Raw genomic sequence first — 15,426 nt, 5'->3', positions numbered from 1 at the left:
CGTTTTGTTGTCTCCCCTGGGCAGAATAAAGGTTCGACAAGTACATGGCGTCGAGGCGTGGGAAAAAGGAGTTCTCGCCTGCCCTGCAAGTTGCTACGTACTAACTTGTTGGCATTGTAAGTGGTATCTAACTGGCGAAGCTAGCTCATCCTGCTCAGTGACACTGGTGCGCCGCAGGGAAAATCAATCCTACGTGATGTGGTACGTATCGATCCGATCGACTCCCTCCAGCGATGTTCATCCCGCCAAGCAAGCATGTCCTCAATGCACAAGTGTCTATACGGGCACCTTGCTGCAAGCAGTGGTTCGACTGCGCGGAGTGTCACGAGGAGACACAGGACCATCGACTAAAGAGGACGATGGAGATGGTGTTCATATGTAAGAAGTGCAAGAAGGCTTTCAGGAAGGATATGTCGAACTACGAGGAGAGCGACGAGTATTGCCCACATTGTGATAATCATTATGTGAGTCGTGCTTTTTTTTTTGATAGAAGTGGTGATGGTGAGTGGTGGTTGCTCATGCGACGGGTGACCCGGTTCGTGCAGGTGATCGAGGCCAAGACACCTCAGGCCGTAGTCGGCGTAGAAGGCGACGATGCACGTATCGATTCGCGGTAAGTGGCATATTGCAGAATTTACGCATTGAAACGAACATCCATCTGACCGTTTTTGGTACCGTGTGCAGGATGCTGAAAGATGAGCGGATGAGAGTGGACCACCGACCGTCGCTTTTTGACTTCTCAGATTCTCTTGGTTAACTTCACCATGTTTATATCGCATTCTTCAATCCATGATGCGAATTTTGGTTATTCTGTGCCATTAACGATTACTCACCGATCATGCGGAGAGTCCTGATATTCGTCAACCAGACGCGACGGGAGTCGGGGGGCCAAGACCCTCGTCGATCCATGACGTAGACAAGGCGAACATGACGTAGCATGCGTATTTTGTTATTTGCCCGTCTTGGCAACCAGGTTTCCGCCCGCCTGCGCCTACGGATGATTACTCAGGCGGGCAGACGCACATATATATAACCATGCTCAAGATCAATTTGCACCGTCACTCAGGTCCCCCCGATTACCACCCACTAGTTCATCACACTTGAGATCCCAACAGACGTCGCTATTATGGTCAATAAGGCCCTTTCGAGCAATCCGCCCGCGGGGGAGTTCCACATCACGACTCATGCATCAGACTGGCTTTGGGCAGTTTTTGCGATTATGCTGTTATCCCTCCTCGTCAGCCTTTTCTGGACGGGCCTCGGCCGTCATCGTAACAGGATCCCGTACCAGATTCCAATCGTGGTTCTAACTGTCTCGACTATCGCGTACTTTTCAATGGCATCGGACCTAGGTTTCGCCGTCATCCTTAATCAGCGCGGCACACGGCAGGTTTGGGTGAGTAGTTGCAGCCATCGTTAGGGAGGTGTTGTGTCATTCGCTGACGTCATGATTCTTCCCTTGGTAGTATGTGAGGTACATACAGTGGTTCATCAACGCACCTCTTATCCTCCTCGGCTTGCTCATATTTACGAATATGACCGTTTCGGACATCCTCACCACACTTTTCTTCTCGTGGGTTCTTATCGTAGCCGGTCTGGTTGGAGCCCTCGTGTCTAGTCAGTACAAGTGGGGTTACTATGCATTCGGGCTGGCCGCGCTATTCTACCTCTGGTGCGTTTCCGTTCTTCGTGCCCTGGGTGACGGTTTTCAAATATTTACGCCATTTGATCTGCACGTAGGTACCGCCTTTTTGCACACTCGTTGCGATATCCCTTCCGCGTCGGCCAGAACGTACGTTCAGGCTACTGGGGTCTTGGGGCCTACGTCGCCTTCATCTGGTCACTCTATCCCATCTGCTGGGGTCTCTCCGAAGGCTCTAACACGATCTCACCCACATCCGAAATGGTGTTCTATGGAATTCTAGATATCATTGCGGGGCCCTTGTTCTTATTGTTTTACATCTTACGAGTGTCAACCCTGCAAGCTGCTGACCTTGGGGCTGCAAGTCTGGCTGCCGCGGATAGGGGAGAGGTCGAACCCAAGGGTCCGGCTCCCGGTACCGCACCTCCCGCGTCTGGAGCTCCCCAGGCCCCAGTGAGTGGGGGCACGTAGATGCGGGGCGTACGTGAGGCTGTATGTCCTCGGTGTGTAGAAGTTTGTTTTGTTGGAATGGTTATGTTTCGTTTAATGTCACAATTATCTTCTCGATCGCCAACTAATTTTCAGTAGTTAACGGTGTTCTTCCCTATATTTCGTGGTTCGGAGCAGACGTATTTACGAGTTATGTCTATGTTATTATGCCATTCCTTTTGTCACAATTGCCAACGGGTTGAACGTGTAGATGGTTGGCCGGGTGATTAACTCTTCGAGTTTAGTATCCGGAGCCACTCGTGATGGGCTGACGTCATGAAGACCTAGAAGTTCGACTCCATGAGTTACCCTTGTCCCCCTAACTAATATGGTCATGGTCATTGTTTTCTCATCTGATCCGGTCTACATTGAGCAGGCAGATCAACGGTGATCGGAATTGACTCTTTCGGAGAGTCTCCAGTCTGCTATTAACACAGCCTAGGTTTAGGCTTGCTGAGATGAAGTGAAGGCAAGATACTGGAACCGACAACCGAACATTGGATCATATTCAAGTACTAACCCTGGCCATCATTTGGCGAAGCCTACATCTTTACAGTGCCAGCTCAGAAGGGGCTTGTGCAGGGATTCAGGAAATCCCTACGCACGTCCACGTCCTCCACAGCCTAGATATGGTGCTGAGGAACTTGGTCACACAGCAATACCCCTCGAAGGGTTGCTCAGGGCATTGCCACATACACGTTATGTTAGAGTAAGGATCACCGTATTTTGGAAGCCGAGCTCACATACGGTAAAACCAACTCATCAATTCCGCCCTCAAGGCCAACATTGCTTCTTATCTGTGCGAAAGTTGAGTGGTGTCGTGGTGACCGGGCTGCCTAGTGACCACCAGCGCCACCAGTTGGCTAACATATTTACCCCCAGGTACGCGGATTTGAGTGCACCCTCTTGTTTGTTCGTCACGAAATTAGCTACAACTAGCGTCCGTTGCATCATATGCCATAGGTTGAAGTGCAACAGGCCATCCCATTATTTGCAAAATGTACACCGAGGGGACTACTAGGGATACACTGTCTGCATGAAACCGAATACCCAAAGGCTCATAAGTCAATAGATATTAAAGTGGCCAGTCAAGAGAATCTTCAAACCTCGGCTTCAGAAATTGCGGAGTCATGCCGAACATCATATCCACCGTCTGGTGACATCGGACCTAGTCTCCTCGGGAGCGATATATCCACTACCTGGGTATCTGAAAATCCAGGTATTTTCCGCTCCATTCCCGACCCACCACCATTATCCATTGATTGGATGATCAGGTTCCGATGGACTCTGCATGCCATTACACTGGTCAATGACACCGCAGGGCTCGACAAGATAACTTGGAGTGTTGGAGATGCAGGTGACAAACTCAATGCGAAGCGTGTCAAGGTGATGCCGATCGTTATCCTGAGCCGACGAACACATCTAGGTAATGATGTGATCGCGAAGGAAGTCGGGTGTGCTTACAAACAGTACTGTTGCCCGCCTTGCAAGACTGCCCGAGAAAAATGAGGGAGCACTCTGCCACCACGGAACAGTGCCCTCCAGCCTCCTCGTGTTGTGTGAGTAATGAGGGTTTTATGCGTGATCGCGAAGTAGACAAGGGTGTCGAAAAGGACGGGGTCCATAAACGCGATTTCCAACGCAGACGAGCCTCGGTGCCGAATGCAGTGCTTGGTATCGGCAATCTCGAGAGAGCTGCAATAGACGCCAGCGAATACGGCACAGGACGTGCCGACGCCAACGAGCCAAAGGAAGTTGAAGATATGTTGGAGAACTTTGTTTCCGAAGTAGACGGCATGGACACGTTTGAGAAAGAGGTATGATGCTGCTGCGGAAGATACCACTTGACAAGTCGCGATGCCCAAAGCTACAGCTCCACAGTGCAAGACAGGACCCGCTAAGGATATCATCCGCCGCTATCCGTCAGTTTTTTGCGTTTCGGTTGTTGACAGGAGCATACTAAACAATAAGATGGCCAGAAGAACCATGACCATCGATGCTGGCCTATAAGAAGTTCAAGAACAGCACTCGAACGACCAAATTTCTGACCTAGCCACGAAGTAGGCAAACAGTACGACGGATACTCTCCCCATCTGCATCAACTTATAATCGCTTGGGATGCTGGATAGGATATCCCATATCAAGGCCTTTGCAAACGGGAGTCAGGTTCGGCAGACTGGCTTTACATTCGCTTAACGCACACCCAGAATCGCCAGAGTCATATTTCTGTTCAGCTCATACTGGCTTGCGATCGAGGGAATGAGATAGTTGAGATAGACGTCAGGATTGAGAATAGGAGGAGAACTCATCGCAGAGTTGAGCAGAGAAGGCAGTGGATGACCAGTGCACGGAACAGCTCTGATATCTGTGTGATAGGGGGACTCTGGACGCCACCAATCTAGTCATTTATATTTCTTCGGCGCTTCGTGAAGCCGGATGTGGAAGGCCAAGCGTGCACGAGCACTCGCTGAAACAGCCCCCACTAGTCTGATATGGCGCAAGCCAGACGAACGGAGCTGGAAACCATCAGCATCCTTTACTTTCCCCTGAATTTTCCCGATGATATGAGACTTATAATTGATCTCCAGCCGCTTAATATGCGCATAGTTCGCCTCGAATATATGCACTCTGAGACAGCGAAGGTGACGTACTGTAAATAGCCTCGCATGGGGTCACTGCCTGTTCACAAGTACACAAGTCAGCCCATTGAGGACAGACTCCCTCACCATGAAGTGACAAAGTTCCCAGAAATGCATGACACTTGCACGGTTCCGAGCTCCCAGTACTGGAAAGCGGAAGTATTAAGTAGATGCCGGCCAAGCGAACAGCAGAACGCTACTCTTAAGCCAATGATTTCAGGGGTAATAGGGGAGGAACATCGTGCGGCTTTCGGGGAGTCTTGATCACCGCTCGTAACGACAGTTTGATCGTCGTCCATCATCAAGTCTTTGTGGTCTAGTGCTACAGTGCCCTCGTACCACGTACGCGGGCCACTGTATGGCGGGTGCTAGCCCGACAAGCATTGGATAGCGGTACTGGCATTACGCTTGGTTTAAGGGTCCTTCACTGTTACAAACCCCCCGGGCCCAGTGCTGGAAAATGTAAGTATCAAGTAGGTTTTGGCTTGGAGGGCACCGCAGAACGCCACTCCTAGGCACAAAGCAGTACAGCCCAATGGTTTCGGTGGGTGTGGAGAGAAGTGTGGGCCGAGAACAATCAAGCCTTACGGGGTTGCGTGCGATAGCCATTATGTAAGTTTGACACGACAGTTTCTTTGATCCTTGTTGTTTCGTAGGTATTGCCCCACCTCAGACACTCACGCAGTGTTAACGCGGCCTCCAAATGACAGACAGCACACCACGTTCGATTCTTGAAGGTCCTGTGATCGGGTTCCACTTTTGATCTGTTCTCGGGCGCGGCGTCGAGTTCTTCAACATGGTCCGTACAGACGAAACACTCGACCCACTCACAGCGACAACATCCCACTCTTTCTCTACCACTCTTCTTCGGTCCTTGCTCGTTCGCTTCGCTTTGGACCGACTGTCAAATTCGCCATGCTTTCGTCTCGTTGGCAATTCTTAAGATACCCTCCAGTTGGGAGTTCTCTGTACCTTGCAGGCCGATTCTGATAAACCAGAGCCATCCGGATTATCCGCTTGAAACTACCCGGGTCTTGACCCGAGGCTCGACGTCGGACTCCACAATAGACACTAATTACTAAGTTCGTTGACATCGACGACTGTCGACTCCGCTGCTTTACCTCTGCAGTAGTTGTGGTGGATGACAAGTAGCATCAGAGCTCGGCCGATCAGAAAAGATTCCAGTATTTTTATGTACTACAACACATCTAACGACTTCAATACATCCGGGGAAGCATAATTCACAACATATTAGTCTAACAAGTTTCCCACGTCCTATCAGACTTTCGGTACGCGGATGACTGTAAGCAGCAGGTTGATAGCCTAGTTAACCGAAAAAGAAATGATTGGAAGGGATCACCAAAAGGAGTGGGATGCCACATACCACGGCGATAATCCCAGAAATCCACAATGCCTTGCCGAGAGGCGTGGGTTGGAACCGGAAAATCATAGCAAACATGATGCCTCCGAGGTTCCCTGTACCCCCCACAATGCCACTCTAAAGGTGGTCAGTTGTGCATGTCATAGATCTACATAGCTACACTACTCACCATGAACCCATTGGAACCTACAGCGAGGCAGTGTGAGTATGCGTTTTCTTTGACAAGAATGGAGCATTTACAAGGGTTGCAGTGGGGAACCAGGGAGAAGTTGACGCCGTTAGCAGCTTCACAGGCAATGGAGATCAAAACGAGCAAGACAATTAATATTGTCACTGCATTTCCAGTCAATTTATTGAAGAACCGTCAGGAAGGGAGAACTTACGCGAAGGGTGTTGATTGTTGTCAATATACAACCCAAGACCAATGGATAATAGTCCCTGTGCAGCACCTAGGAATATCAGAAGGTACTTCTTCCCAGGAACGCCGAATTTCTGGTATATCAAATCACCAAAATATCCACCTGACTTTGAAGTCAATAACAGTAGGCTTAATTATAGAACGAACTCGCCTAGTGGACGGGTGAAGATGTTCAAGAGACCAAAGATGGATGCAATCTAAAAGGGGGGTCAAAGACGGGCAATGAATGCGTATCGCTACTAACATATCCAGCTTTAGTTTGCCCAAAATTGGGCGACTTGTAGAGGGAAAACAATACATTCGCCAGGTTAGCATCGATGGCTAGCTCGTAACCAAAGGTGCTGAGGTATGCAAGTGCGGGCAACCAAGTCAGAGGTCTAGTGATGACCTTCACTACAAGCGCCCACGTGACTGGCTCGTTCACAGCGAAGTCAAGTTCAGATTCCAATGCTGTCAATGAAGATGGAAAATATTAGTGTGCGGCAGGTGATAAGGGCAGTCACAAACCGTTCACTGGGGATACGGTAACCTCGACGTCGCCAGAGGCGTCTTTTTTTATAGAATCAACCTTATGCTCGAGGGAAACGGGAGGTGGGCCTCCGGCTTTGATTCCGTGTGCGATGGCCTTGTGACGGTCGCTCCACTTGCCAGCGGGGTGATCCGTCCCAAATACCAGGGTGGCGACCGCAATAGTAAGAAGGAAAGGCACTGGCACTATTGCAAACGCCGCACGCCACGCCACGTGCGGTGTGAGCCCATCTGAAACCAAGGAGTTATACAGAGATACCATAATGATGAACGTGACTCCGCCGCCAGCATTTCCCCAGCCGCCTGCCAGAGCGTTCGCTAAAATACATGTCAGCCCAAGTATCATGTACATGAGATAGACTCCAGATACCAGTCCCAACCACATTCTTGTCGAAGAATGCCGTGGTCCAAGCCTGGCATGCCACGAAAGTGCCCCCTAAAATGCCGATGAAAAAGCGGACAATGTAGAGTCCGTTCGCTGTATGTGCAGTTCCAGCCAAACCCGAAGGAATTGCACCGCATAAAAGCAACCCAGCCATGACCTTGCGTGGGCCAAATCCTGGACATGACATTAGAGAAGGACCAAGTGGTACGATGTAAGGACTACAAACGATCAACCAGTGGGCCTGCGATGAACCGCACAATAAGCGTAGCGCATAGCGAGACCACGTTGGAGTTTCCTGACAGAAGATGACTATGTGCGGGGCATCGACGGCTGAGCGCACACTTACCGACTTGTGAAGAGGTCAGATGGAGGTCCTCTTTGATCACGTCCGGAATAAGGGGGGCAAATGCAAACCAAGAAAGGCTAACCACAGAACTTCGTTATTTGCCATGGATGAGAGACGTTGAGGGGACTTACAAAGCCACGATGAATCCTAGCCAAGAGCTGGGGTGTAACGGTTGGTAATCGTACTCGTGGGAGGGAACTGAGCACAACGGAAACGTACAGATGGAAGTTGACAGAATATTGGTTTCGCAGAGAGAACAGTGGTAAGGAGGAGCACTTCAAATTGGCAGGATTAACAACAACATCCTTGAAGTTGATTCTGGAGGAAGTCAAGGACGTCATATTGGTGCAGGCTCTACCTCTTCCAGGTTGTTAGACCTCTGCTCCCATGTTTTACTCGCTGGCACTTTATATTTTGAAGGTGCCAAGAGTATCATATTGTGGCGCCCTGTACTCGCAGCCCTGTACCTAGAGCACGACGGGGAAGATGTCAAAGATAAGGATACTCCCATTAATTAGTAATGTAGACGCTGTCAGTTGGAGCAGGCGGGAGCACGGCAACGATAAGGGAAGAGCAACAACAGAAGATAAGAAGAAAAAATTTCGCAGGCTCCCGATATCAAGTCAATCAAGGTAAATGAGTGGATGTTGCGCTTTATCGACATATCCTTGAAGGTGTTTGATGAATGGACGTTCTGGTTCCCAATACTTCCTACGGTGTACGCTGAGGAACGGTCAAGCTCTTCCGCAGGAGTGTTTTGTTTCTACAGCTGGAATTACAAGAGTGATAAATGAATTAGCGGGTCACGTCACTGATACGAACATACATGACATCCCCAAGACGAGATACTTGATGATATTAATTCTGCATGCAATGAATTTTTCTGTCTTCGTATCTTGAGCTCAGCCAGACTTACCCGCATATGGATGACCAAGCAGGGTCCATGGAACGTCGTCGAGGTAGCAAGCCAGCGTGTGGGGTCTCTGGTACTCAAAAGCGGAAAGTGACCAAGAACAAAAAAAAGTTCCGAAAGCCCAATGTCAGCCTTATCCTCGTTATCCACATCGTGCCTTCAGTCGCTACGAGGTCCTGGGCGAATGCATTCCACTCATCTCGGAATAGGCCAGGAACTGTCAGGGAAACTGGTATCAATTGCTCGGATATCTGTTATCCCTTCGATATGGGTGTGAGTGACATCCTTTCGTCATTCTTGCGAGTCAATTGAGGCTCTATCATAACCGAAACGCTGTCGGGTAAGTTGAGAGGCAGCCTGTGGTCGCACTAACCTCAACCACTCTTTTCCTGTCGAACTCCCTTCACACAAGGACCATGAAGGTGCGACAGTGTTGATAGAAGTCGAAGGCGTCAAGAACAACACAGAAGACCAGAATAACTGTTGATGTTCCAGCAGACGCTTTGAGTGTATGTATGCCGGTCACCTCAGGCCATTTTTGTGGTTGAGCTGACCATGGTGGGCATCAGTGCGAGAGGATTCGTCGACCGTATATGTGTGTATATATATACACCGTGATATCTCTCAATCAGAAGCCTTTATCAAGAAGAGACTCGATTGGATGAGGCCGAACGATATCGGGTGATAGCTTGGGCGAAGGTGGGCTATACTTGCCTATCTCCTTATCGCTTAGATATGTGGCTGACCTTGGGCATTTACTTCGTCGTATGGCAGGAACGCACCTGGCCTATAACTCTTTGACTGATAAAGAATATATGCCGTGAAGAAATTTGACCTTATTCAAGGCAAAACGCTTCCTTAGCACTTACCGTTGGCCTATGAAATTTTTTTTTTCTAAAAATATTGACCATGGATTGGTATGCTCAGCAGGACCCTGCGTATTTCATGTCTTATATAGGTCAACAAGTCATTTTGAACACTACTGCCCCCTTGTTAACAACAAGCAATGGGCAGCTGGCCAACTCTGGCCATCACATGCTCACCACAAGCTCCAAGTGTACGATGCCACCGTACATCCCACTAGAATGTGTAGCGCAGACCAGTGGTTTCTTGTCTGTCGAAACACTGTAGATCCGGATAGGATTTCGAGTTACGCTGAAAAAGATCATGTCAGAGGCGGCTGGGCTGCTGGGCGGATTAGGAAGAAAGTAGCTCGTTTTCCCCGGGACTCTATGAGGGGTTTTTGTCCTACCAGTGTCAATTAAGGAGCTCCCCGTCTTAGGGTTAGAGGCCTGAAGTTGCGACTGGAAAAGAAGGGGCATGAGCACTGGATTTGCCAATTCGAATGTGAGCTTGCACATTCGCGCAAGGTCAATCAAGTTGCCGAGGTTTCGGATGCTGCCTTCAAGACATGGGTTATATCCGCCTGATATGTGGAAGTGAGTTATAGGGATGATAAGTGGACCAAGGATACAGACCAGCAAAGACGAGCTGCATGCTATTAGGCACTGCAGGTCTCCCTCTAAGACGAGAGAATGCCACAATGACGAGTGCCAAATTCATTTGGTATCTGTTTCAGAGAGGTAAAGCGAGTCACCGTCACTTGAGCTGTGAGGTTGGAGTTGACAGGGATAACGTAGGCTTGCCACACACAAATCTTGAGCACGGGTCGACAAGGCCAATGATAGTCTGAAGTACTCCTCCGACCAGACCGTAGGGTATCAATAAATTCGCTTTAATATCCCACCGTTCCTCTTTAGCACTTTCCCTTTGATGAATACACCGTTAGCAAGGAGCTTGTCTGAGAAATGGGAATAGAATACGATGCATTTTCCACCCAAAAGCCAGAAAAATGGTATAAACGTCGACAACTGGTCCACGAGGAAAACATTGCGCTTGTCCATAGCAAAAGCTGGGTCAAGTGCCAGAGTTGTCAAGTAGGATATGGAACATGCCCTTCCAGGAGCGGGGAAATGGCAGAACGACGTGATGCACACGCAATGTGTCTGTGCTATAAATCAATTTTACAAGAACCAGACCAGATAGATCAAATACACCGTCTCGAATCTCATCGAAGTAGTGTTCCTCGAAGTTGTGGTGCGAAGTGCAAATGTCGACGGAGTGCCCAAGTGCAACGTCTACAACAAGCTTTTCGGCTTTCCCTACGGCAGTTTTATAACGGAGCTGTTAGCGACGACAAAGACACACCGTACCCAAATGCAACCCGCAACTTGGTTGGAGTCGCCAAGATTAGCTCTTCAAGCTTCAGCTTCATGTATCGTGTCGGCGCACACATTAATATTTCCGGTATCACGTGGTTTTGGACACTTACGTGAGCATTCCTAAAATGGGTGGAAGCTGAGATCCCGCCGTTCGTCGCTGCCGTTGTCGTCTACCAAGCTCAAGTTCCAACCATGTCTACCGCGCACAGACCCACATGGGATCCCGCTCAAGCCAAAGATGTCAAAGGCGGCTCACGGCAATACTCAGTCCGTGACATGGCTGCCCACACGAAACTCAAGTTTCGGTGAGTTCGTTGGTGACCACTCACATATTCCAGAGACCCCGAGTCATACGTTTCAGTCCAGTCAGCCAGGGCAAACTTCGGTAGGAGAGGTCTCGCGGAGAGATTTAAGAGCGGAGCTACTCGCCGCGGAGGAGGACGCGCGAAATAGGAAGCGGAAAGCGGAAGGAAAGCCACCTTTACCTGCTGTCGCCGACGGCACTGCCAACGGAGGAGGCGAAGACGAAGAAGCGAGCAAGAGACGGAAAATGCTACAAGAGGCTCTAGAACTGGACAAGGACGAGGATGATGATGATGAGGACGACAAATCTGAGGATGAGACTTCTCAGAAGGCGAACAATGATGCCATGGACGAGAGGTACGTGACCCCTACTATTTCTCTCCGTTCATATAACTGACATCCGTATTCAAAGCGAGGAAGAAGAATCCGAGGAAGAGGACGATACAGACGAACTCCTGCGCGAACTAGAAAAGATCAAACGGGAACGTGCAGAAGAAAAGGCCCGGCAAGAAAGGGCGGACTCCGCCGCAAAAGCAGCAGCCCGCAAAGTAGAAATAGCCACCTCAAACCCACTTCTGAACCTCGCGGCAGCACTGGGACAGGCTCCCGGTGTCAATACTACCGTTCCAGGAACTTTCTCTGTGAAACGACGGTGGGATGATGGTAAATGCGATCTCCCGTGCACTTTCCCTAAATTCTCACTTTCACTTACTATCATTTCAGACCTCATTTTCAAGAACCAGGCAATGAACCAGAAGAGGGATTCATCTGGTCAATTCGTGAACGACCTGCTCCGTACCGAATTCCACAAGTATGTCATTGCTCCCCACGCCATAATGTCACGTATTTGCTAATGCGACTTTTTCAGAAAGTTCATGGCAAAATTTATCAAGGTGAGCCTTTCGAAAGACCTACGGGGTTTGCCCTAGAATCTTGATGGTCGTCTTTTTTTATAGTGATCATGGCCCAACGCATCGGGGGCTTTGTATAGATATAGTTAATACCCTGGTGCCATATGCTAGCTCACGAACTACTCGGACCTTCATTATCACGTCCATTCCCAACCTTCTAACGCCCACTCTGGTATTTCCGTCTGGAAACTTCCAAGGCTGGTAGTGTACTTGAATGCATGTAAAAAGATGTACAATTTCTCGGGCCTTGGATCTGGATGAAGCGGCAAATAACATTCCGGGCAATACAGCGTCCCAGTATCCGGGTCTACTGCGGGCTCTGGTGCTTCCATCGTGGGTAGTTGAGCTAGTGCTTCGTCGAGAGAGAGCTGCGCGGCTACTTCCTCGCCCGAAGTTGCATCTTCTGCAACACCTGGGGGCGAGACCTTGGTGTGAGATCTAGATCGCGAGCTACGAGATGCCTCACCTCCCCGCTTTCGTCTGTTTTGAGGTGGCAGTGGCGGTATACAGAATGTTCTTGGGGTGAGCGCTCCCTTCGCGCGGAATGTGACGTCGCGCCATCGGCTCCAATCTTCGTCTTCGTCCTAGACATTTACGGTAAGAACTTGTTTGCAAGGATGAAATCAGAGGAGACACTACGCCCCTTCATATTTCTTAACCGAGTAATAACCTGCACTGCTTCGGAAGATAAAGGAACAGGGGAGCCCATCCCAATATCATGTCCAGTCTCCCTTGGAAGTGACTGTCGTCCATGGTTACCAAGGCCGCCGTCATCCGTACCTGCCCTGAGCGATTCAGGGATATATTCGCTGCGTAGGTGGGGCGGCGGGGCGGGTGCTGCGCGTTCAACTGACGGAACGATGTCGACACCGCCTTCTCCAAGATTCGGTCCCTGAGCAGTACGTCAACCACCTATCCATCATTACCGCAGTCACACAAGGAACGCGAACCCATATTCGTTCCTCGGAGTAGATAGGGTCGTTGGCTATTGGGTGTCCGAGGTATTGGAGATGCACACGGATCTGATGTGCTTCGACCGGCAGTCAGGATCCAGAACTATGAGTAGACAAACAGCGACAACTTACAACGACCAGTGAATGGACGGCCTGCGACAGATATGAGCTGTTAGCAATGATATATAGGAGACAAAAGAGGAACGAGAATACGGTACACCGAACAACACTAGTGTGTGTATTCGAATCGTAATGTATCCTGTTGAAAGCAGTCTTCGCGGGCTATCACGTTAGGCGGTCAGAGCTTTTGCCATAGACATGCATAAACGCAACGCAGCTCACCTTCCCTTGCGGATGCACGATGTTCAAACCCATCTGGCGATCGACGGTCAGAAGAGGCTCCTCCAATACCACCTCGCCGCTTCGTTTTGCATTGTCAGTATGGTCGGACGGGCTGCCAGGACGGTCAGGCACCGATACTCACACAGGGAATTCTCCCTTGCACCGAGCTATATATTCTTTGCGGACGGAACCATTGACGAACTCAGCCGAAAGAGAGCGTGCGAGGTCAGCGTTGAGGGGGACGATCATGAGTCCCGATGTTAATCTATCTAGTCGATTGATCGCTTAATGGGGCCAAACAGAGAGGTTGAGAGGATCAACTCCGAAAGGAAACTAAGGAACGGACTGTATACTCTGTCGAACCCGAAGTCATTGCGCAGAATTTGTACCAGGCTGTGATGGTAGTATCGACCGGTTGCATGGACGGGCTACGATGAGAAGTGAACAACTTCGCCCTCAGGCTGGTCTGCCGTAACGAGAGAAAACTCACAATACTTCCTGGCTTGTTGATAACAAGAAATCCTCGTTCCTTGTCATGGAGTACAATCTTCACGGGAGTCGAAGAAATGGGTGGTTCGTGTCTGTGAACTACGTTCCTAGACTACCCATGAGCACGATATTTCATCCACCCATGGATACTTCAATGGGCGTTACCCACTCGATGCGATCCCCGTTTTTGATGATCGTATCAGGTTTGGCGGACTTGCCATTAATCGAGGTCACCCCGGATTCGAGGGCGTATCGCTGGCGCAATTGCAACCATCAATTAACACATCTCAGTTGGGCGGCGAAGTGCAACGGAGGACTATTATCAGGAACGCACATAATACTCCATCGATCGATCTCTGAATTCTGTGGACACGACTTCTAAGATCTCACGACCGAGCCAACGTTCCTTAGCCATCGTAGTGTATGGATGCCAGTAGGGTGTGAGCTTCCTGATCCCCGGGGCAGACCCCTGGGCTGGTTGGGGTGTCTGGGGATCATCAGACATAGTCGTCGCGGTGCGGGTGATGAAGCGCGCGAGGAAGTGCCGGAACTGATCGCGAGAAGAGAGATTTGTGAGTGATCCACTCCCTCTTTGCTCGAGTGTGTACGATTCGTTACGGGCCAGCCTGATGGTGATGATTTGGGTCACGGAATGACAATAGGGCTGCTGGAAACGCTACTACGGCATTACGCTTCTATTTCAACGTTGCATTTTTGTACGCACGTTCAGAAGAGAGAAGGACAAGCAAAAAGAAAAGCGACGATGATGGTGCGTCTACTACGGCCCACCGTTGTGGCTATACAATTCTTGATTGGACCACACTCATAATTTCAGTGATGGAAAACAGTACTAAGTTCTGCGTTGGTCGTTGGACCCGAACAGAAACATAGTATACGGTCATGCCCGAAAGCCCCAGAAGGACACGGTGAATCATCCAATTCGACGCCCTGACTAACCAACTTCGAAGATCCTGCGGTCGGTGCTTTCCAAGGACCTTTTCAGCTATTTTTTTTCCACCCATGACAGTATCGGATCTGACCGTCTGTTGCGTCCTTGCAGTCCAACGTGTTGGGCTCCTCAGATCGAGAAAAAGTTGTCCCCTCAAAGTCAGGTTCCCCGAACACGTTCAGCTTTCGCTTTATTTTCTGCCGTGACTGACTGCACGCCCTAACGCATCATTTCCGGTAACCACGGGAGATTTCGCATCTAGGTCGTTCAGAAATGAGTATTCCTGAGACTTCTGAGAATTGATATGGATTATCGTGCGGCTCCGGCGAGTAGCGCATCTCTCTGACCTTGGGCCCTACAATCGCCGAGGGTGTGTCATCTTACGTTTGTGTAAAGGCAAGCAAGATTGCATCCGATGTGTAAATATAGCTGATTTTGCTCAGTAACACCCTTTTTCATAGCATGCTGCATCACTTTCATGGGGTGGTTCTCTCGGACCGCTGAATTGAAATAACG

At 49.7% G+C, this 15,426-nt stretch overlaps 7 protein-coding genes across 7 annotated transcripts; 3 read left to right on the top strand and 4 right to left on the bottom strand.

Moving 5' to 3' along the window:
• Positions 1-94: 94 nt before the first annotated feature.
• On the top strand, positions 95-690 carry F5J12DRAFT_856297 (uncharacterized protein). Its single transcript, XM_051746702.1, has one exon. It carries the CDS (start codon positions 234-236, stop codon positions 615-617), a length of 384 nt encoding a protein of 127 aa, XP_051596360.1. The 5' UTR covers positions 95-233; the 3' UTR covers positions 618-690.
• Positions 691-942: 252 nt separating this feature from the next.
• F5J12DRAFT_406684 (uncharacterized protein) lies at positions 943-2,205 on the top strand. Its single transcript, XM_051739269.1, has 3 exons — positions 943-1,396; positions 1,467-1,672; positions 1,741-2,205. The coding sequence occupies exons 1-3, from the start codon at positions 1,127-1,129 to the stop codon at positions 2,111-2,113; spliced, it is 849 nt and encodes a 282-aa protein (XP_051596359.1). The 5' UTR covers positions 943-1,126; the 3' UTR covers positions 2,114-2,205.
• An 844-nt stretch (positions 2,206-3,049) lies between these two features.
• On the bottom strand, positions 3,050-4,502 carry F5J12DRAFT_856289 (uncharacterized protein). The gene is made up of 6 exons (XM_051746701.1): positions 4,333-4,502; positions 4,181-4,278; positions 4,092-4,135; positions 3,596-4,028; positions 3,238-3,535; positions 3,050-3,163 (listed from the first exon to the last, which is right to left on the bottom strand). The coding sequence occupies exons 1-6, from the start codon at positions 4,438-4,440 to the stop codon at positions 3,149-3,151; spliced, it is 996 nt and encodes a 331-aa protein (XP_051596358.1). The 5' UTR covers positions 4,441-4,502; the 3' UTR covers positions 3,050-3,148.
• A 1,454-nt stretch (positions 4,503-5,956) lies between these two features.
• F5J12DRAFT_406136 (major facilitator superfamily domain-containing protein) lies at positions 5,957-8,339 on the bottom strand. Its single transcript, XM_051739267.1, has 13 exons — positions 8,048-8,339; positions 7,960-7,986; positions 7,829-7,905; positions 7,709-7,777; positions 7,468-7,656; positions 7,077-7,415; positions 6,814-7,019; positions 6,721-6,766; positions 6,535-6,672; positions 6,392-6,484; positions 6,321-6,337; positions 6,155-6,268; positions 5,957-6,093 (listed from the first exon to the last, which is right to left on the bottom strand). Exons 1-13 carry the CDS (start codon positions 8,167-8,169, stop codon positions 6,049-6,051), a joined length of 1,482 nt encoding a protein of 493 aa, XP_051596357.1. The 5' UTR covers positions 8,170-8,339; the 3' UTR covers positions 5,957-6,048.
• A 2,776-nt stretch (positions 8,340-11,115) lies between these two features.
• F5J12DRAFT_746786 (Cwf15 Cwc15 cell cycle control protein) lies at positions 11,116-12,243 on the top strand. Its single transcript, XM_051742083.1, has 5 exons — positions 11,116-11,268; positions 11,330-11,623; positions 11,679-11,929; positions 11,990-12,077; positions 12,135-12,243. Exons 1-5 carry the CDS (start codon positions 11,156-11,158, stop codon positions 12,193-12,195), a joined length of 807 nt encoding a protein of 268 aa, XP_051596356.1. The 5' UTR covers positions 11,116-11,155; the 3' UTR covers positions 12,196-12,243.
• Positions 12,244-12,314: 71 nt separating this feature from the next.
• F5J12DRAFT_915165 (pseudouridine synthase) lies at positions 12,315-14,818 on the bottom strand (the record flags this gene model as incomplete). The annotated part of the gene is made up of 12 exons (XM_051749142.1): positions 14,686-14,818; positions 14,296-14,628; positions 14,131-14,216; positions 13,963-14,068; positions 13,819-13,900; positions 13,615-13,756; positions 13,473-13,551; positions 13,349-13,412; positions 13,263-13,283; positions 13,128-13,207; positions 12,821-13,069; positions 12,315-12,761 (listed from the first exon to the last, which is right to left on the bottom strand). The coding sequence occupies exons 2-12, from the start codon at positions 14,464-14,466 to the stop codon at positions 12,315-12,317; spliced, it is 1,527 nt and encodes a 508-aa protein (XP_051596355.1). The 5' UTR covers positions 14,467-14,628; positions 14,686-14,818.
• F5J12DRAFT_856256 (uncharacterized protein) lies at positions 14,615-15,306 on the bottom strand. The gene is made up of 2 exons (XM_051746700.1): positions 14,797-15,306; positions 14,615-14,730 (listed from the first exon to the last, which is right to left on the bottom strand). Exons 1-2 carry the CDS (start codon positions 14,981-14,983, stop codon positions 14,657-14,659), a joined length of 261 nt encoding a protein of 86 aa, XP_051596354.1. The 5' UTR covers positions 14,984-15,306; the 3' UTR covers positions 14,615-14,656.
• Between the last annotated feature and the right edge of the window lie 120 nt (positions 15,307-15,426).

Source organism: Pisolithus orientalis (assembly GCF_024613125.1).
Source record: "Pisolithus orientalis strain OTSU chromosome Unknown F5J12scaffold_40, whole genome shotgun sequence".
In the NCBI taxonomy this organism is placed as follows: Eukaryota; Fungi; Basidiomycota; class Agaricomycetes; order Boletales; family Pisolithaceae; genus Pisolithus; species Pisolithus orientalis.
This window is presented reverse-complemented; position numbering and strand designations above follow the sequence as displayed.